The sequence below is a fragment of the Loxodonta africana genome, chromosome 8 (genome assembly GCF_030014295.1).
Source record: "Loxodonta africana isolate mLoxAfr1 chromosome 8, mLoxAfr1.hap2, whole genome shotgun sequence".
In the NCBI taxonomy this organism is placed as follows: domain Eukaryota; kingdom Metazoa; phylum Chordata; class Mammalia; order Proboscidea; family Elephantidae; genus Loxodonta; species Loxodonta africana.
In genome coordinates, this window is record NC_087349.1 from 24,630,338 (window position 1) to 24,651,536 (window position 21,199).

General features: G+C 40.0%; 1 protein-coding gene across 5 annotated transcripts in view; it reads left to right on the forward strand.

Annotated features, from left to right (window-relative positions):
• The first annotated feature begins 760 nt into the window (after positions 1–760).
• Positions 761–21,199, forward strand: part of POT1 (protection of telomeres 1) — a 133,429-nt gene continuing 112,990 nt past the window's right edge. For 3 of the 5 annotated variants that reach the window (XM_064289756.1, XM_064289757.1, XM_064289755.1), the window contains exons 1-4: positions 761–892; positions 1,870–2,053; positions 15,258–15,330; positions 19,555–19,646. In XM_064289756.1, the coding sequence (XP_064145826.1) occupies positions 1,931–2,053; positions 15,258–15,330; positions 19,555–19,646 (288 nt within the window). In that variant the 5' untranslated portion in view covers positions 761–892; positions 1,870–1,930. Of the gene's footprint in view, positions 893–1,869; positions 2,054–15,257; positions 15,331–19,554; positions 19,647–21,199 lie in introns of those variants that run through there. The other 2 variants (XM_064289758.1, XM_003407245.4) reach the window with 2 other exon arrangements.

The window sequence follows — 21,199 nt, forward strand, 5'->3', positions numbered from 1 at the left end:
TACTTAGCATTGTTTTCCTCTAAGGGACACCTCTTGTCACTTTTGGCTTATGCATGGTGTAACTGAATACTGGGGGAGGCAAGGGGAAACGGAAGACGAGCTTATGCTGAATACATCCTATTGAAAAAAGGTTACTTTTAAAAATTAGCTGTACCCCCCTGTAAATGTCTACCTATAACAGATATTTTAGTTCAAATTAGCCTTGGAAGCATTCTTTATTTCATTACGGTTTGACGGTTTCACTTAAATGATAGGAGGCATAAATCATAAATTAGCAAAGGGTTCTCAATTAACAGTACATTATTAATTACGCCATAAAATCACAGACCTATAAACCCATGAAAAGGTTAATCAAATCCGTCTGATAACAGCATTTCTCAGTAGTATTATGCCAAAGCCCTAAAATTGTTATAAAAACCATCAAATAACATTGTTATCGCTGTAATTTTTTTTTTTTTTTGTAAAAACTGAATTTTGGGGATGATTGCTTCTTGAAGGAGAGAATTGGGGAAAAATCGCAGGGCATTGTCCGTAGGCGCTTCCAGTATACCAAAACAAAACAGCTACACGACCCCCAGTTTTGGAAAGGCTTTTCAGCGGTTCGGGGATTTAGGAATGGCGCAGAGCACCCGCCTCACTGAGGGTGAGGGGGCGTCTCCCGTCAGGCCGAGGGGCAATGACAGGGGCGGGGCTAACGGGAACGGTGAGGATTCCTAATAAACGCGCCCCGACTGGTCAGGGCCTGTACGGGCACGCCCGAGGCCCGGCCACTCTGACGCAGCTTGTCCTCCGTGGGTGCCTCAGCACGCATGCGCGGGATCTGGGCGGCAAGCGTGCGTGTGACGTCACGGGCGCGCCAGCTCGCGCTCTTCCTAGTTTTCTAAGATCCCGGGTGAGTAAATTTCTTAGTAATTTTGGAGTTCGTTCCGTGGTTAGAAGGTGGGCTAGGGCCTGAGCTGATTGTAAAGAAATTGATTTAGTTTAGATCAAAATTTGAGGTAGTTATTACAGAGAAGCCCTCCATACGAGTCTTTATCGAGAGCCTGCTGTTACAACGTTCAGCCTCTTGTTTGGCGCTTTGGGAGAAGCTGACATGAGCGAATCCAAATCCTTGCAGTCACAGAGCTCTGACTGCACTTAGGGAAGGGAGAGGGGCACACATTAAAATTAAATATTGACACTGATTGTCCCGGTGAAGAGATTTAAAAAAGATTGAACTACGACACAAGTTCACATGAATGTATTAGTCGTTTATTTCAGCTGCTTGGAGGCAGCATATATTTTGGAGTGATAAGGTTCTGGTGCACAATTTGGGTATACACTATTACAACTGCCAAACGAATTTAAAAAAAGTTTTTTTTCAAATCCTCCCCAGCCGTTCATAGCTTTTACATTTTAAATCACAGTGGTAAAGGCATGCGTTAGCACAATTTTCAGAGCTCGTAAAACTGGCGTTTGTAGTTACTTCTTTAGATACAAAAGCAAATGTAAAAGGGTTAGTGTCAGTGCTTTAAGAGGATTTACGTATTAATCTTTGTAATTAAATTACCAAATAATTCACCACCCCCTCACAGTGATATCTAAAAGGAAAAGCAAAACTAAGTTGTTAGGTGCCTTCAAGTCGGTTCCGCCTCATAGCGACCCTGTGTAGCCCTGGTGGCACAGTGGTTAAGAGCTTAGCTGCTAACCAAAAGGTGGGCAGGTTTGAATCCACCAGCCAGTACTCTTTGGAAACTGGGCGGAAGTTCTACTCTGTCCCACAGGGTTTCTATGATTCAGAATCGACTCAACGGCATCGGTTAAAACTAAGCCGCATAAAGCAAATTATTCACTGCATTTTGGATAAAACCCTGGTCTTTGTGTCTTCAGCGCAAGTTCTCAGCTTCCCTCGTTGAATTTGATTCGGACAACACTGTGAAGCAGAAGTGATATGCCACTTGAATTAATAAAGGAAGTCAGTGGGGTGCCTGAAGTTCAACTGCTAAGCAAATTTCACAAAGTAGATTTCAAATCCCTACGACCGGGTTGTGATTATAGCAAGAAATATATCCAGGTAAGAATTTCCATAATTCAGAATGTTTTTTTCCCATCTAAAGTGAATGCTGATTTTTGTGGTGAATTTTTTTAATGGGAGCTGTTTTAAGAGTGATCTACCTGTGCCATAACATTTGAGACTGAATATTTTGATGATAAATTATTCTTAATTATGCGGCATTCACATAGGGTACGTGGATTGAATTTTTATGTAATAACACTGAAAGAAATGTTGGAGGTACAAAAATGAATAAATACATTCCCTGAATCTAAAGGTGATCACATTCTTGTGGGGTTTGACAGTTTGCCTAATCTCTAATTCTAATTAATGTATGTAGTATTAGCATTGTGATATGTGAACATTTAAGAGAGAACTTTTTGATTCTGACAAGTTAAGTCAGGAAAGTTGAGCTGCAACTTAGAGAATGACATATTATACCTTCCTTTTGAGTAAAAGCAGCCCTCTTGAGCATATTGATGAGTTTGGGTGTTACGCTAACAACTGTGGGGCCTTTACAAGAATTTAAGCAGGAGGAAGACATGATTCACTCTGAAATCTAAACTACTCTGCCTTCTGGGTGAAGAATGCGTTGGAGAGGACAAGATTAGAGGAAGGATATTTAGTTAAGAGGCAGTTGCAGTCATCTAGTGAAAGTTGTTGCTGGTCTGAACTGGTGGCAGAGGCACTGAAGAGAAGGAAATATAAAAAAATAGTAATAAAATAGTAACGACAATAACATAAGTTAACATTTATTGGGCTCTTTCCATGTGTTCGGTAGTATTCTAAGTGTTTTACATACATTAACTCATTTAATCATCACAAAATTCTCTGAGTTAGGTACGTTCTTCATCTGTAGAGGATGAGGATACTGTGTTTCAGAACAGTTAAGTAATTTGCATGAGAACTTATAGCTAATAAGTGGTAGAGCTGGAATTAGAACCTAGATGACCTGCTTCAGAGCTGACAGGTTAAAGAAAATGAACAAGTCTTGGAGAACAATTAGATATGGGGGGGCGAAGAACAGATCAAGAAACTTCCATGTGTCTGATTCCTGGTCACCATGAGGAAGACAATAGGTGGTGGACAGTTAGGGAGAAAGATGATGAATTCAATATGGGACTTCGAGATGAGCCATGATGAAAACTGGGCTAGCGGAGGGCTGTCTGACCAAGACTCATAGCGATCCTATAGGACAGATTAGAACTGCCCCATAGAGTTTCCAAGGAGTGCCTGGTGGATTCTGACTGCCGACCTTTTGGTTAGCAGCCTTAGCTCTTAACCACTACGCTATAGGGTCGCTTTGAGTCAGAATCATCTTTATGGCAGTGGGTTTGGTTTTTTGGGGTTTTTTTTTAGAGGGCTGTAGCTCTCAGTAATTAATTGATATCATCCAGTGGCTGCAACAATGGGCTCGAGATTAACGATTGTGAGGATGGCAGTGTTTCGTTCCATTGTACATAGGGTACCTGTGAGTTGGAACTGACTCGACGGCACCTAACAACAATAGTGGTGTTTTACAAGATTTTATTTACTTACATAGCAGTTAGAACTCAGGTGAATGGGATAAGGTTTGTTGTGGGGTTGACCTCCCTCAGATCCCTGTCCCAGGGTGAATTGATAAAGGAAATCTCTTCTCCACGTAGAAGGCTCCAAGTTTACATGGCAGGCGAAAGGCCCCAAGGCAGAGAGGTCTAGGGGTTTTGTACCTCAGAATTCATTATTGGGACGGTGAAAAGGAGTGAGAGGAAGGGGCCTTTGTTCTGCTGCTGCACCTAGCCTGACCATCCTGTTGCCGAGCTTGAAATTCAAACAGCATGGTAGTCGTTTGGGTGCATGTCCAGAGAGAACATTTCTTCCCCCACTGGCTATAAGATTAATTACTTTAGTACAATTAAATAGTTGTGTTACCAGGAGGGACCAGTCCCTGGAGAAGGACATCATGCTTGGTAGGTAGAGGTTCAGCGAAAGAGAGGAAGACCCTCGATGAGATGAGTTGACACAGTGACTGCAACAGTGGACTCAAACATAACAATGATTGTGAGGATGGTACAAAACCAGGCAGTGTTTCGTTCTATTGTGCATAGGGTGGCTATAGGTCAGAACCAACTCAACAACAACAACAAGTAGTCATAGGTAGTCATAGAGACAGAAAGTTACTGTGGGTCCAGAAAAGGGAGGAAGACTTCTCTGACAAGGAGAAGGGACTGGGGGGGTAGAGAGAAACCCAGTTCCCAGCCTCTTTACTGGAGAATGCTCTAAGCCCAAGGCCTCAGCTTAGGCAGCCTGGCTGGGAATCCTAAAGGCAGACTACCCTTCCAGCAGATGTGTTCAAGGGGTCATTGGAGTTATTCAAGGGGTTATGTTCAGTGGGAAAATGGATTTAGGAATCTGGAGTTCAAAGGGTCTCTTACTCAGGGAATTTTGAGCTAAAGAATAGAGAGTCAGTGAAAGAAGGTAGCAGGAATAAGCAACTGAGATGGTTTCAGAAAGTAGAGGAAATTGGGAGGAAGTAGGGTCTTAGATTCTTAGGGAGGCAAAAGTTTTAAGGATTGAGTAATATCAACTCATAGGTTGCTGTCTGGTAGGCACCCTCCTAAGTGCCCTTACGTATGTTATCTTTCTTAATCCTCATACGAACCTTGTTGTTACGTGCCACCGAGTCGGTTCCAATTCATAGCCACCCTGTGTACAACAGAACAAAACACTGCCTGGTCCTGTACCATCCTCATGATCGTTATGCTTGAGCCCATTGTTGCAGCCACAGTGTCAATCCATCTTGTTGAGGGTCTTTCTCTTCTTTGATGACCCTCTACTGAGCATGATGTCCTTCTCCAGGGACTGGTTCCAGCTGATAGAATGTCCAAAGTATGGAAGACAAAGTCTCTCCATCCATGCTTCTAAGGAACATTCTGGCTGTACTTCATCCAAGACAGAATTGTTCATTCTTCTAGTAGTATGTGATCCATACTCTTCTCCAATATTCTTCTCCAACACCATAATTCAGAGGCGTAAATTCTTCTCTGGTCTTCCTTATTTATTGTCCAGCGTTTGTATGCATATGAGGTGATTGACAATACCATGGCTTGGGTCAGGGTCACCTTAGTCCTCGAAGTAACATCTTTACTTTTTAACACTTTAAAGAGGTCTTTTAAAGTAGATTTGCCCACTGCAATACATCGTTTGATTTCTTGACTGCTGCTTCCATGGGCATTGATTGTGGATCCAAGTCAAATGAAATCCTTGACAACTTCAGTCTTCTATTTATCATAATGTTGCTTATTGGTCCAGTTGTAAGGATTTTTGTTTTCTCTATGTTGAGATGCCATCATAACGAATCATAATACTGACCTTCATCAGTATGTGCTTCAAGTCCTCTTCACTTTCAGCAAGCAAGGTTGTGTCATCTGCATAGTACGGGCTGTTAATGAGTCTTCTACCAATCCTGATGCCTCGTTCTACTTCATATAGTCCAGCTTCTTGGATTATTTGTTCAACATACAGATTGAAGAACCTTATAAAAAACCAGAAACCCATTGTCATTGAGTCTGTTCCAATTCATAGCAACTCTATAGGACAGAAAGAATTGTTCCATAGGGTTTCCAAGGAGCAACTGGTGGATTAGAACTGCTAACCTTTTGGTTAGCAGCCAAACGCTTAAACCACTGTGCCACTAGGGCTCCAAAGAACCTTTCCCATTTTTAGTTGGGAAAACATAGATTAAGTAGTCTATTCAGGATAAAGTAACTAGTATGTGGCTGAGCTGTGATTTGTATTCCCATTGTCTTTGCTATTAACCAAAGCAATATGTTGCTGTCAGAGGCTAATTCTGAGGTCTGAAAAGCATTTGTTTGATTTAACCACCAAGAAGTTATGATCACTTGGCAAGATTAGTTTAGCTTGAGCCCTGAGAAATAAATACATTTTTCAGTGATTTGAGGATAAAACGTTAGGTGAGAAAAATGAGGCAAGAAGTATCGTCCCAGAAATTTTGTTATGGTAGTTTTGGTATTCTTATTATGTGAGTCATAGCCCTAAAATGCAGATGGAAGTCTTTCTCATCCTAGTTAAGTCAGTTTTACATTTGGATAACAGTAACTGGCTTTTAAGGAGCTCTGGTTGTGCAATGGTTAGATGTTCAGCTGCTAACCAACAGGTCAGTGGTTAGAACCCGCCAGCGGCTCCCTGGAAGAAAAGACCTGGCTGTTTGCTCACGTAAAGATTACAGCTTGGGAAACCCTACGGGCCAATTCTACTGTGTTATACAGGGTTGATGTGAGTTGGAATCGACTTAATGGCAAATAACAACAGGCTTTTATGCTACCTAAAATCAACTCCATAACCAGTTCTCTTTTCTCATTGCCTATAATTGTACTAGAGTGAAACAAAACCAGTATGAATTCAGAAAAGCTATTCAGCTTTAAGAGTGTATCCACATTTACTTTCCTCCTCTATTCTGCTCTCTTGTCCCCAAAACACACCCATAAACCAGTCACACTCAAACTCACAGGCCAGTATCGCTAGCTTGCTCCTATAGCAGTTAAGCATGCTGAAAAGGAGTGTGAGCCCTGAAGTCAGGCTGCTCGAGTTCAACTGTAGGTCCACCATTTATTAGCTCTATGATTGGGAGAGTAATTTAGTCTTTCTATGCCTTATTTTCCTCATTTGTAAAACAAGGAAACCTTGGAGCAAAGTTGTAAGGATTAAAGAATTCTAAGCATTCAATTCATCCTGGTGGCACAGTGGTTAAGAGTTTGGCTGCTAACCAAAAGGTTAAAATCCACCAACCACTTCTTGGAAACTGTACGGGGCAGTTCTGCTCTGTCCTGTAGGGTCTCTATGAGTTGGAATCGACTCAGTGGCAACGGGTTTGATTTGATTTTGGTTTAAGCATTCAATAAATGCTATTTATTGTGGTAAAGATGATTACTTCAGCAAGTGTCTTTGTACGGTGAATTTGCCTGGCCTCTCAGTTTTTCAGGGGTGAAAATAACGTACATAGCCCCATTGACCAGCGACAGAATTTTTATGCAGGTAGTAAACCTCAGGGGTCCTGGTGGCACAGTGGTTAAGAGCTTGGCTGCTAACCAAAAAAAAGTCGGCATTTTAATTTACCAGCAGCTTCTTGGAAACCTTACAGGGCAGTTCTGCTCTGTCCTGTAGGGTTGCTATGAGTTGGAATCAACTTGATGGCAGTGGGTTTGTTTTGTTTTTGTTCAGTGAAGCTCAGTCTTCAAAGACTCTTGTACAAGCCCTTCCAAGGTCCTGAGAAGACCTTAGAAATGAGTTTACATATCCATGTATGTGTAATAAAGAATTTGGCTGATCTTTGTTCCTGTCTTTGGTTCCTGGGAGGAAGTGTTCAGACCCTTGACATTTTCTGAGTGATTGGAGTGTCTTTATTATTAATGGTGGGCCCTGGGCCCACCCTGGTAGTCTGTGCTAATGAGGTCACTCATGGTGGGTCTCTAGGTAGCTTGTGCTGATGAGGTGACTCATTAGAGGGGAGGAGACTAGAGATTGAGTTCAGCCAAGGGGCAGTGATTCAGTCAGCCATGCTCCTCCTCTGCCTGGTTAATTTATTATGTTTTATACTGAGCTCAACTGTGACTCTCTCCAAAAAAATTTAGCTGATTATTTCTCCGCTTCCTGGTAGTTGGTTAGAGATCCCTCTTCTCTTTTTATATGCTCAAGTGGTGCTTAATATATTGTATTATAGTTTTCTATTTTTGTCTCTGACTGAATAAATGAACGAGAGAAAGAACACATAACAGAAAGGGTGGTTGGCGTGTTCATTAGGCACGGCTGAATCCCCAGTGGGATGCTAACATAGAAAGCAAGTTGTTGGACTGAGGGGAGAATTGCGAGGCTGAGCTGAGAGGCCTGCTAGTAAAAGACAAAAAAATAATGCCACATTTCAGTACATTAAATAATGTACTTAATACTTTCCATATAGACATTTGTTTGCTGTGTCTTTTATCCTTTATTTTCCATTTTTATGTTATTTCCTTTCATTTGAAATAAGGTTTTATGGACTACAGTTACATCTACTACTTCACTGTGGTTAAAGTCTTTCAAAGGTTGGCTGCATTCTCAAACTCATTTTACAGTCGGGTGGTTAGTGTGACATTTCGGGCATAACTGTATGTAGTAGTACAGTGCTGGGGTTTGACTCCTTTTCTTTCCCACAAATGGTAATAATTACTGAACTGCATCTGGTTTTGACATTCTTTTCTTACCTTTGTGTTAGTGTCACAGCTGAGGAACATTGAACTTATCCAACCCCCAGCCTTATAAGAGATGGTATGTTTTTAATGTATGTATTTATTCATTTTTATCCTGAAAAAAAGTGAGATTTCTAGAATAGAGGAGGACCATTATTATTACTTTCAGCAACAACTGCATCAGTTCCCCAAGCCCCATTTTACTTATTCAAGGCGATTCGCTGAGGGCTAATGTCATCCTGTGCTCGTAAAGGGGACTTCTTGCACCTTAGGAGAAGGATCCCAAAATTACGAATTTGAGCCTTTATAAAGGACAGCTGTGCAGCTTCACCCTCCCCACCTGAGAGAGGAGGAAAAACTAATCTCTCTAATGTACATACCTCCTGTGGAATCTAAAGGAATGGCGCTAGGTTCCATCTCCTACTGGAATGTAAACACACACCTCTGAGGAGATAAATCTCTCTGAAGTCTGTCCCTTTCAGTCATACTTTAACTTCCAGAGCTTGTCCTTTAACTCAGTTTCCATTTTTCTTTACTCAGAAAGCCCTAACCCTGCAGAAACATGAAACTATATTGATTCTTGACCACCATCCCCCTTTTTTATAGTTTGACTTCAGGCAGATTTTTTACGTATGCGGTATATGCCATTCCATCAGTCATTCTAAGTAATCTCACTGACGGGCTAGGACCCAATCTGTTCAATTTGTTTTATAAGCACTTACCAAAGCTGTGGTTAGCAGGATGAGGCCAGTCTGCTCTATTGATCTCGGCTGTGCCTTCCTCCCCACCCTGCCCCGGGAGTCCTGGATTTACCCATTAACCATCTGGATCTACCTTGGAAAGCCAGGTGACTCTCTCCATAGGTTTCTGTATTGGTCTTTCCTGCCCAAGGTATTAAACCAGGTACAGAAGGATATATTAATAATTTGCACAGGCTTTGCCTTGGCCTGCAAGCAGGAAGTCTGGCAAATCCTAGTATTCATTACAGCTCTGGCCAGTGAGTTGAGGTTGACCTGAATGCCTTCAGCACTGAGATGGTGACATTGATTGCTCTGCTAAAGTCAGGGACAGAATTCATACCAGCTTCCTAATGAAATAATTCCCATTGGAGGGACTTTCCTGATCTACTGGGGGCATTTTCTTAAACACCTGAATGTTTTTATAACTATATGGGCAAGTCACTGTTTTTGTGGTTAATTTCACATAAGGAACACAATTCTGAGGACACACATGGTGCCCCTGGAAACAGTCTAAACTTGTTGGGGACCCCTCCAAGAAGGACATATGGATCAGTCAGGTAGCACAGGTTGACAAGATCCCCGCATTGTGCTCCTGTCAGTTGGTAAGACTCCCAGTTCGGTTCCAGTAATTTAGTTCATTCAGTCCTTGTTTCCAGAGGGACTGCCACTGCCTGAGGGCAGTCAGTCTGTCCAGCTTGTCTAATTTGTTCACCTTATAAAGTGTGAAGGACCCAAAAAAACCCAGTGCCGTGGAGTCGATTCCGACTCATAGCGACCCTATAGGACAGAGTAGAACTGCCCCATAGAGTTTCCAAGGAGCGCCTGGTGGATATGAAGTGCCGACCCTGTAGCACTTAACCACTATGCCACCAGGGTTACATTTGGAGGTATTCTACAGGTGAGGTGCAGAAGCTAGGCCATCCCCTGCTGTCTCTTGTTTCAGGTGGAGAATGGTAGGCTCAGCAGGTGGTTTGCTTTCAAAGCTTGCAGCATTTGTGAGAGCTGCACCAGCACGTGTTCCTTTGGGAGGAGGGGAAGGCTCCTGGAGCAGTTCTAAAAGGCAAAGATCCCTAATGCCGCTCAGGAGCTAAGGGTTCCCTCCTCAGATGCCAGGGATCCTTCCCTAGGTGCTTGGGTTTTTCGTTCTCTCTCCATTGTATCAGTGTTACATTTGAGCAACCATGCCTTCACATTTTTTCCATTCTCCTCTTCTCAGACCTTTCTTTGAGTTGGGTCAGGTATAAGAGGAACAGAAACATTCATTTCAAGTTTAATTTAAATAAAGCGAGAATTTAATGTTGTGGTTCTCTTGATTGTTTTGTGTCTTGACAGCTTGTTGACTTCTGCTTTTTTTGTATGCCTCCTATTTGGTGGTGGTGGTAGTGGTTGTTGGAAGTCTTAGATCTCATGTAGGACAGTGGCAGCTGAAAGAAGTAGTTTTTGTTTTTTAGTTTTTATTGTGCTTTAAGTGAAAGTTTACAAATCAAGTCAGTCTCTCATACAAAAACTTATATACACCTTGTTGTGTACTCCTAGTTGCTCTCCCCCTAATGGGACGGCACATTCCTTCCCTCCACACTCTACTTTTGTGCCCATTCGGCCAGCTTCTGACCCCCTCTGCCCTCTCATCTCCCCTTGAGACAGGAGCTGCCCACATAGTCTCATGTGTCTACTTGATCCAAGAAGCTCACTCTATACCAGTATCATTTTCTATCCCATAGTCCAGACCAATCCCTGTCTGAAGAGTTGGCTTTGGGAATGGTTCCTGTCTTAGGCTAACAGAAGGTCTGGGGACCATGATCCCCGGGGTCCTTCTAGTCTCGGTCAGACCATTAAGTCTGGTCTTTTTATGAGAACTTGAGGTCTGCATTCTACTCCTCTCCTGCTCCTTCAGGGGTTCCCTGTTGTGTTCCCTGTCAGGGCAGTCATCGGTTGTAGCCACGCACCATCTAGTTCTTCTGGTCTCAGGCTGATGTAGTCTCTGGTTTATGTAGCCCTTTCTGTCTCTTGGGCTCATAATCACCTTGTGTCTTTGGTGATCTTCTTTCTCCTTTGATCCAGTGGGTTGAGACCAATTGATGCAAAAGATGGCCACTTGCTAGTGTTTAAGACCCCAGATGCCACTCTCCAAAGTGGGATGCAGAATGTTTTCTTAATAGATTTTATTATGCCAATTGATCTAGATGTCCCCTGAAACCGTGGTCCCCAAACCCCGACCCCTGCTACGCTTGCCTTCGAAGCATTCTGTTTATTCAGGAAACTTGTTTGCTTTTGGTGTAGTCCAGTTGTGCTGACCTCTCCTGTATTGTGTGTTGTCTCTCCCTTCACCTAAAACAGTTCTTATCTCCTGTCTGATTAGTGAAAACCCCTCTTCCTCCCTCCCCACTCTCGTAACCATCAAAGAATATTTTCTTCTCTGTTTCAACTATTTTTTGAGTTCTTATAATAGTGGTCTCATACAATATTTGTCCTTTTGCAACTGACTAATTTCACTCAGCATGATGACTTCCAGATTCCTCCATGTTATGAAATGTTTTCACGGATTCGTCATTGTTCTTTATTGATGGGTAGTGTTGCATTGTGTGAATATACCATAATTTATTTATCCATTCATCTGTTGATGGGCATCTTGCTTGCTTCCATCTTTTTGACATTGTAAGCAGTGCTGCAACGAACAGGGGTGTGCATATATCTGTTCGTGTATAGGGTCTTATTTCTCTAGGATATATTCCAAGGAGTGGGATTTCTGAACTCTATGGTAGTTCTATTTCTAGCTTTTTAAGGAAGTGCCAAATCGATTTCCAAAGTGGTTGTACCATTTTACGTTCCCGCCAGCAGTGTATAAGCATTCCAGTCTCTCCACAAACTCCAACATTTATTATTTTGTGCTTTTTGGATTAATGCCAGCCTTGTTGGAGTGAGATGGGATCTCGTTGTAGTTTTGATTTGCATTTCTCTAATGGCTAACGATCGTGAGCATTTCCTCATGTACTATCTACCTGAATGCCTTCTTTAGTGAAGTGCCTGTTCATATCCTTTGTCCATTTTTTAATTGGGTTGTTTGCCTTTTTTTGTTGAGTTTTTGCAGTGTCGCGTGAATTTTAGAGATCAGATGCTGACTGGAAATGTCATAGCTAAAAACTTTTTCCCAATCTGTAGGCAGTCTTTTTACTCTTGGTGAAGTCTTTGGATGAGCATAGGTGTTTGATCTTTAGGAGCTCCCAGTTATCTAGTTTCTCTTCTGCATTGTTAGTAAGCTTTTGTATACTGTTTATGCCGTGTATTAGGGCTCCTAGTGTTGTCCCTATTTTTTCTTCAATGATCTTTATTGTTTTAGATTTTATGGTTAGGTCTTTGATCCATTTTGAGTTAGTTTTTGTGCATGGTGTGAGGTATGGGTCCTGTTTAATTTTTTTACGGATGGATATCCAGTTATGCCAGCACCAATTGTTAAAGAGACTATCTTTTCCCCATTTAACAGACTTTGGGCCTTTGTTAAATATCAGCTGCTCATATGTGGATGGATTTATGTCTGGATTCTCAATTCTCTTCCATTGGTCTATGTATCTGTTGTTGTACCAGTACCAGGCTGTTTTGACTACCGTGGCAGTATAATAGTTTCTAAAATCAGGTAGAGTGAGGCTTCCCACTTTGTTCTTCTTTTTCAGTAATGCTTTACTTATCTGGGGCCTCTTCCCTTGAAAGAAATAGTTTTTGTCCGTGGAAACATTCACCCTTTCCTTCTGCTAGGCCTTAATGTGATGCATTGAGTTAATCTAGTCAGTTGTTGAGTTGGGTTTGTGGTTTGTTGTTGCTGTGGTACAGTGGTTAAGTGCGTGTCTGCTAACCAAAAGGTCGGTGGTTTGAACCTGCCAGTTGCTCCATGGAAGTAAGATGTGGCAGTCTTCTTCCGTAGAGTACAGCCTTGGAAACCCTATGGGGCAGTTCTACCCTGTCCTATAGGGTCGCTGTGGGTTTGGTTTGGTCAGGTTACTTGAATACATTACAGGCTTCAAGCGTCTCTAGAGTTACTTTGTATTTTAGGATGGGGCTCGTTGGCCAGAGGATTTCATTTTTACCCCTACCCTTACTTTTAGGCCTTTCCTATAGGGTTGGTATGAGTCAGAATCGACTGGACGGCACTGGGTTTGGTTTTTTTTATCTTCATGCTTTGCATCACAGAAGGTCTCCATGCTCTGGAGCCTTTCCCAGTAGTAGGCCATGTTACTTTTACTAGCCTCCTGATGGGGAGTGGTCTCTCTTGTTCTGATTAAGCCTCCTGGTGACAGGTATTGTGTTCATGGGTCTTGTGGGTGAGGCCTTCTCCGTAAACCTGCCCTGCCCCTCCCTGTAAGTCTAGGCCTTCCCACCTGTGCATCTTTTCCTGCTCATCCCTACAGGGCTAGAAGGTGTATTTCTGGTCCCCTCATCTAGCTGCAAACTCTTTTTTTCTTTGTAGGGAACAGTATTACAAGTGAAAATGAGACAAGGAAAAGTTGGTCTAGTTCAGGTTTATCTGTGATATGAGAAATTGATAGTACTTAACCAATAGGATTGTTCAAGGAATTAAATTATGAACCCAGTTCTCTAAGTGTGACAAGTTTGTTGCCCTTCTCCCAGCAGTTTAAGGCTTTTGGGGTGAACAAAAAAGATAAGGGAGAAAGATCCAGGCAGGATTTTGTGCCTTTTCTGTAGTTACTGCTGCCACCCTGGCCCCCTCCTGGCCTTAACCTGGAGAAGAGCTTGAAAGTGGTTAGGAATTCCCCTTGTATATGCAGCTCCCAGGGGCTTCATGTTCTTTTCCTAGCCCATTCTTGGCCTTTGGCAATTCATTAATAATGTTAGATGAATTTTTCTTACACTTGTCTGGTAGCATTTGCCGTTTGTCTTAGGTATGCAAGTGCTTCTCTCGTTCTGTCCTTGGAGGCACCTTTCTCCTTAGATTTCTGGTTATTTGGTTGCCCCGTGATCTAAACTCTCTGGTGGGCCAAGAAAAATTTAAAAAATTGGAGATCGTCCAACTTTTTGTTAAGTGTGAAAGGTGTACTCTTTCTAGCTTTCTACCACCTATGTAGAACTATTTACCTTTACTTTTGACTGTTTGGGGCCCTGGTGGCCAAGTGATTAAGAGCTATGGCTGCTAAACAAAACGTTAGTAGTTCAAATCCACCGGATGCTCCTTGGAAACCCTATGGGGCACTTCTACCCTATCCCATAGGGTCGCTATGGGGTGGAATCCATGGCAGTGGGCGTTTAATGGGCTTTTTACTGTTATTCATTATTTACTGTTGATAGGCTTATTTGTATTTTCTTATTTTTATCTGTAAGTAATACTGATGTGTCAACATAGCTTTTTATTGTTGACTACATCAAAGTGTGGAATATTAGTGTGGGACATATGTACTATAGGATCTATTTTTAAACTCCATAAATTAGATTTCTGTGTGAAAGTTTTCAGAGTCCAATAATATATTTACTCATAGAGTGATTAAAATTTAGAATCAGAAGAAATTCTAAAAACTATCCAGATTAAACTTTTCCTTTTATGTGAGACTGAGTAAATGACTTTTTTTTTAAGCTAACAGAGCTGGTTGGTTACAGAAGCAGAACTCAGACTAAAATGTACTTGTATCTTAGTCCGTGTATTTATCCATGACGTCCTAATTTAGGAGATTATTATTTGGTACTTTTTCATTTTTCTTTATTAGACCTTCATTTTTTTCTAGGAGCACCCTCCTCATTTTTTTCTTTAGTAGGGAACAGTATTACAATTAAAATGAGACTGGGAAAAGTTGGTCTAGTTCATCTGTGACTGAGGAATTGATAGTACTTAACCAATAGGATGGAAACCCTGGTGGCGTAGTGCTTAAGTGCTACGGCTGCTAACCAAACGATTGGCAGTTCAAATCTGCCAGATGCTCCGTGGAAACTCTATGGGGCAGTTCTACTCTGTCCTATAGGGTCGCTATAAGTCGGAATTGACTCGACAGTACTGGGTTTGGTTTTTTTTTTGGTGACCAATAGGATTGTTTAAGGAATTAAATTATGAACCCAAAATGTCTTTATGCCCTCTGGTTTTTCTCTAGAAAAATGAATTCAGCACTGTTTTATGACTTAAAAACAGTTAGTTGAACACAGTACTTTTTTTTGAAAGGTAAAGCTCTTTATTGCCTTAAAATATTTTTCTGAGTTTTCCTTTTATCTTGGTATTATAACAGGCTCTTTTGGCTCTTCTGTATAACTGTTTTTCTCTCATTTCAGGGAAAACTTTCACTTATCTCTTCTTTAACTTATCGTGGAAATGGAACAGCTGTTTTGAAAATTGAACTCCAAGGTATATATCATAAGCAGATTGTATTTCTGCTTAGCTTCTTGCCGGTAATCTAAATGGCAACTTCATATATATGTACATGTACATATATGTGTTTAATAGATACTACAGAGTAGCATAAAATACACAAATTGAAAGGTTAACCTTTTCCTCTCTTAAAAGTTTTTTTTCAATATCAGCATCTGACTCTTCCCCACCCCTGACCCTGCAATTGCTTCTGTTCAAGTTCTTTTAACAGCATATGGAAACTATTGCAGTTGTTAACTGGACTCTTTACTTCTAGTTTCACTAATGTGACCTAAACACCTTAGCAGACTTAACCTTCCTAAAACTCTGCTTTCAATACGCCACTTCTTACATATGATTAAATAATTGTGTCTCCCTGATAACTTTCAGATAACCTTGGTAAGCTAGGAGGAAGGCTACTTCGAACACTTGGAAACCAAAGTAGATCTCATATGAAGCCTGAAATTGGTTCGAAGGATGGTTTGGAGCAGTGAATGGGAAGCAAACATTGAATTATAACATTCTACGATTGTCGAACCAACTATGTGCCAGCCACTATTCTAGGTACTGGGGACACAGCAGTAACCAAAACAAAGTCCCTGCCTAGGTGGAGTTTACATTTTAGGGGAATAAAGAAATTCAATAAATAATTGCATAAAATAATGTTAGGTAGAAATAAGTGGTCTGAAGAAAAGTGAAGCAAGTTAAAGTGGTAGAGAGTGAAGCACTTGCCACCTAGTTGATTCCTACTCATGACGACCTCATGTGTTTCAGAGTGGAACTGCACTCCATAGGGTTTTCAGTGGCTGTGATCTTTTGGAAGTAGATCGCCAGGCCTTTCTTCCATGACACCTCTGGGTGGATTTGAACCGCCAAGCTTTTGGTTAGTAGCTGATGACTTAACTGTTTGCACTACCTAGAGACTGCACAGAAAGTAAACGTATTATAAATAAATTTTCTGAGTAAATTAATGTAACTACATTTATCAACTACTGGATATTTGCAGAAAATTGAGCTACTTCAGGAGAGGGTTTTTCTTTTTTTGTATTTCCAGTAGTTAGTGCCTTGTACATAGCAGAAGCTTGGTAAATGATTGTTAAATTACTGATAAGGGTCAGGCAAGGAGCTCTGATGGTATAGTGATTAAGCACTCAGCAGCTACTCTGGAGGTTCAGCTGTTTGAATCCACCAGCTGCTCTGTGGGAAGAAGATGTGACAGTCCATTTCCATAAAGATTACAGCCTTAGAAACCGTGTAGAGCAGTTCTACTCTGGCCTACAGGGTCGCAATGAGTTGGAATCAACTAGATGGTGGTGGGTTTTGGTTTGAGGTATTTGCAGAAAATTGAGTTACTTCAGGAGAGAATCTTTTTTCCCTTTTTTGTATATCCAGTGGTTAGTGCCTTGCACACAGCAGAAACTTGGTAAATAAATTTTTAAATGACTGATAAGGGTTAGGCAAGGAGCCCTGGTGGCACATTGGTTAAGTGTTTGGCTGCTAACCAAAAGGTTGGCAGTTTGAACCCACCAGCCGCTCCACAGAAGAAAGATGTGGCAGTCTGCTTCTGTACAGATTAAAGCCTTGGAAACCCTGTGGGGCTCCTCTGTTCTACTCTGGCCTTATAGGGTTTCTGTGAGTCAGAATCAACTTGACAACAATAGGTTTTTAAGGGTCAGGCAGGGCCATTTATTAAGTAAAAAAAAAGGCACAATTTTGGACTTCTCCTTTGTGATCTCAGGGAGAGAAGTCATTCATTCAAAAAAGAAAGTTAGCACATTGGTGAATACAGTATGACATGGTGCCCATGAATTGTAATTTCAGTCAATCAAGGTACATTTCTTGAAGGCACTGGTTTTTTTTTAGTGCGCGTAAATATGTAATGTGCGTATAGAAAGATAGACAAATCATAAGAGTACCCAATAATTTTTACAAAGAGAACACACATTTATAATTAGCATTCCAATCAAGAAAAGACCATCTGTGAGCATCCCAGAAGCTTCCCTTCTAGTCACTCTTTTCCCTAAGTGAACCTATTCTCCTTACTTACAGTCCCATAGATTAGTTTGCCTGTTTTTGGAATTTATATAAGTTGAGTTATATAGCATGATCTCTGTTGCATCTGGATCCTTTCACTAAATATTATGTTTATGAGGTTTTGGTTTTTAAGTTCTTCTCATTACTCTCTAGTATTCCATTGTGTGGATATTGTACAATTTATTTATCTTTTCTACTGTTGTGTTCGTTTTGTTGTACATAGGGTTGCTATGAGTCAGCCGACTCAGTGGTGTCTCACAACAACTGTTGATGAGCAATTGGTTACTTTCATGTTTTTGGTGATACCAAATAGTGCTTTCATGAACATACTTATACATGGTTTTGGCAGATGTGTGCATTCATGTTGCATGTGTATACCTAGTAGTGAAATTGCTGTCATAGGACATACATATGTTTACCTTTAGAATATACTGATAGATGCTTTCCTAAAGTGGTTTTGCCAGTTTACATTCCCACAAACAGTGATGAAATTTTGGGTTGTTCCACATGGTCATCAACACTTCATAGTTTTCATTTTTTTAATTTATGTTATCCAGTGGGTATATAACACCAGTTGATGATGAAAGCACTTAGGCAGCCAGGAATATAAGAAAGCTTCCTTAATCTGTCAAAGAGTGTCTGCAAAAATTCTACAACAAATGCCATGGTTAATGGTGAAGTATTGAAAGCTTCCCCTCTGAGATCCGGAATGTGACCTGTCACTACTTGTACTCAACATTTTGCGGGAGGTCTTAGTGAGGACAATAACTAAGAACAAAGAAATAAAAGGAATAAAAACCAGAAAGGAATTAGTAGAACTGTCATTGTTGACAGATGACATGACTGTGTATGTAAAATATCTAAAAGAATTTATGGAAAAAAATGCAGGATGTAGCAAGTAAATTTAGTCAGGTTGCTGGATAAAAAGGTCAGGATACAAAAATCAATTTTATTTTTATATACCAGCAGCAGCCAAATGATTTTGATTGCAGTTGTGTTGACTCTGTAGATAAATTGAGGACAAGAGATATTTTAATAGTATTCAGGTTTCTGATCCATGAGCTTGGTATAAATCCCTATATTTAGTTCATTGATGTTTCTTAATAATGTCTTATAGTTTTCATTGTACATATTTTGCACATATTTTGTTGATTCCAAAGTATTTCATACTCTTTGATGCTATTGCTAGTGTTTCTTTTTTGCTTTGTTTCCAATTTCTAGTTGTTTGTTGCTAGAGTATAGAAATGCAATTGAATTTTGTATGTTGAACTTACGCTTTGCATCCTCGCTTAACTTTCTTATTAGTTCTAGTACCTTTTGTAAATTCCTTAAAATTTCCTGCAGAGATCGTTATGCCATATGTGATTTAAAACAGCTTTCTTCTAACCTCTTAGCTTTCCAACCTATAAGCCTTTTATTTCTTTTTCTTTATTCACTACATTGGCTAAAACTTCAGTATTATGTTGAATGAGATTTTAAATGACTGCAACTTAAAGGGCTCATTTAAAATATGCGAAGTAAGAATTATGACTTGTAATTTTTATGTTGTAAATTTAGATTATTAGATTTCTCTAGAGTGACTGAATTGTTTTAATGCTGGGAATTTTAGATTTCTTGTCTTTAGGGAAGAAGATTATGTTTTTATGAAACTTAACCTAATAAATATATAGTGTTTGTTGCTTGTTAGTGCGTTTTTTTTGTAACCTAATTGTTTCATTAAGATTTTATCTAGACAAATGTGGTTTTCTCCCCCAGCACCCATAGTAAAGAGAAAAGGACCAGAGTGTGCTGTTATGAACCCAGCTATCTGTAATTTTAACAGTGAGAATTACTGGAGGAATAAGGAATGAATAATCTAGGGTAACTGTAGTTTACTAAAATTGAAGTTCAATAGAAATGAATTATTTTGAAGGTGATCTGTTATATACTTCTAAATTGAATAATTAGTACTTTATTCGATTTATTTTGGTTATAAGCATGGAAAAGGAAACAGTGGAAGATACATTTTGGCAATACTTAAAGTATTAGAGTAAACTAAAAGTGAATTATAAGCACTTAAATTATTAGTCCTTATAGTTACATTTTAAAGTAGCTATAGTTTTTAGAATGTAGTTGTCATCAATTGTGTGTATTAGACTGCCGTACGCTAATAAGTGCTTTTCTCCGTGCATGTGTTTTTCTCTCTAGAAAAAGAAAATTCAAATTCGGAGGTCAACACCATCAATGTATTGTTTTTTGGAAAGCTAGCAAAGGATTGTGCGGACGTTTTCTATCAAGGGGTAAAATATTTTTATATTGCTTTGAAAGTAGATTTACAGTTACATTGATGATGATTCGTTATATATTTGCAGGTATGTTAAAAATGATACTAAAAGCAAAATCTTTAAAATTGCTGCAGTCTTAAGAGATTATGAAAACTATCACTAACATAAAAAAGCACAGTTCTTTCTCTCACTTAATTTTAATTTTTAGCATCCTACAGACTTTCTTAAAGATATGTACAATACCTAGATGTAATAGAAAGTGAGAATCCTCTTTGGCCGCAGAGAGCAGCACTGTCTTTAGAACTTTTTGTAACAGGTAAATGTTCTGTATCTGTGCTGTCCAGTTTGGTAGCCAGTAGTCATATGTGGCTCTTGAGTACTTGAAATGTGGCTAGTGTCATGGTGCAACTGAATTTTTTAGTTTAATTTTTAGTAATTTAAATTTAAATAACCACGTGTGGCTAGTCCATATTGTATTGGGCAACACATCTCCAGGTATGAACCACTGTTTAGTGTATAACCTTAGAGATTTTTTTGTTTGTACATTAAAATGATTTTCTTTAAGAATCGTATGGCCATAATTGGAGATCCCTGAGATATTTGCAAAATTAAATTTTGGAGTTACTACTATGAAAACATATAACTATTAAGTAGATTGTTGAGTCAGCAGAAATTCTTGAAATAAGCTGTTTAGAGTTAGAGAGTTCTTCTAAAATAATGCTGTTACAGAAATATTAGATATATGGCTTCAATTCCTTTTGATTTATGGTTGTTACTAACAAGTAAATGATGTAAGTAAAAAATATTCTGGTTTTCGCGAAATCACACAGTCAAATGAGATTGTTCTGTGTTTCTCTCCGTTTACACTCACTTGGGCACAGTCAACATTTATTAACGGCTGACATTTTGTTAAACGCTGTGCTAGGCTCTGGAGAAACCAGAATGAATAAGTTACAGTGCTTGTCCTTATGGAGCTCACCATCTCCAGTCTAATGGGAAATGATTTGATAGGGGGACTATAATAGAGTTATAATAGCAGCATCAATAACGGTGAATCTACCTGGAAGATTTGGGAAAAATAACGAACGGTGAACAACTTTGCTTTTCTGCTGAGCATTTTATTTATTAGTTCTAAAAGTTGTCATAATGGCAAATTTCAAGTATATATACGAAGCCCTGGTGGCGTGGTGGTTAAGTGCTAGAGCTGCTAACCAAGAGGTCGGCAGTTCAAATCCACCAGGTGCTCCTTGGAAACTCTATGGGCTAGTTCTACTCTGTCCCCATAGGGTCTCTGTGAGTTAGAATAGACTCGACGAAAGTGGGTTTGGTTTTTGGTACAGAAACATTGAGAATTATATAATGAATTTCCATATACCTATTGTCTAATTTTGACAGTTATCAACATATACCACTTGCCCTTGAGTTGACTCTGACTCATATCAGAGTAGAACTGTGTTCCATAGAGTTTTCGGTGGTTAATTTTTCAGGAGTAGATCATCAAGCTTTTTTTCCAGGGTACCTCCAGGTGGACTTGAACTTCTAACCTTTCGGTTAGCTACCGAGCACGT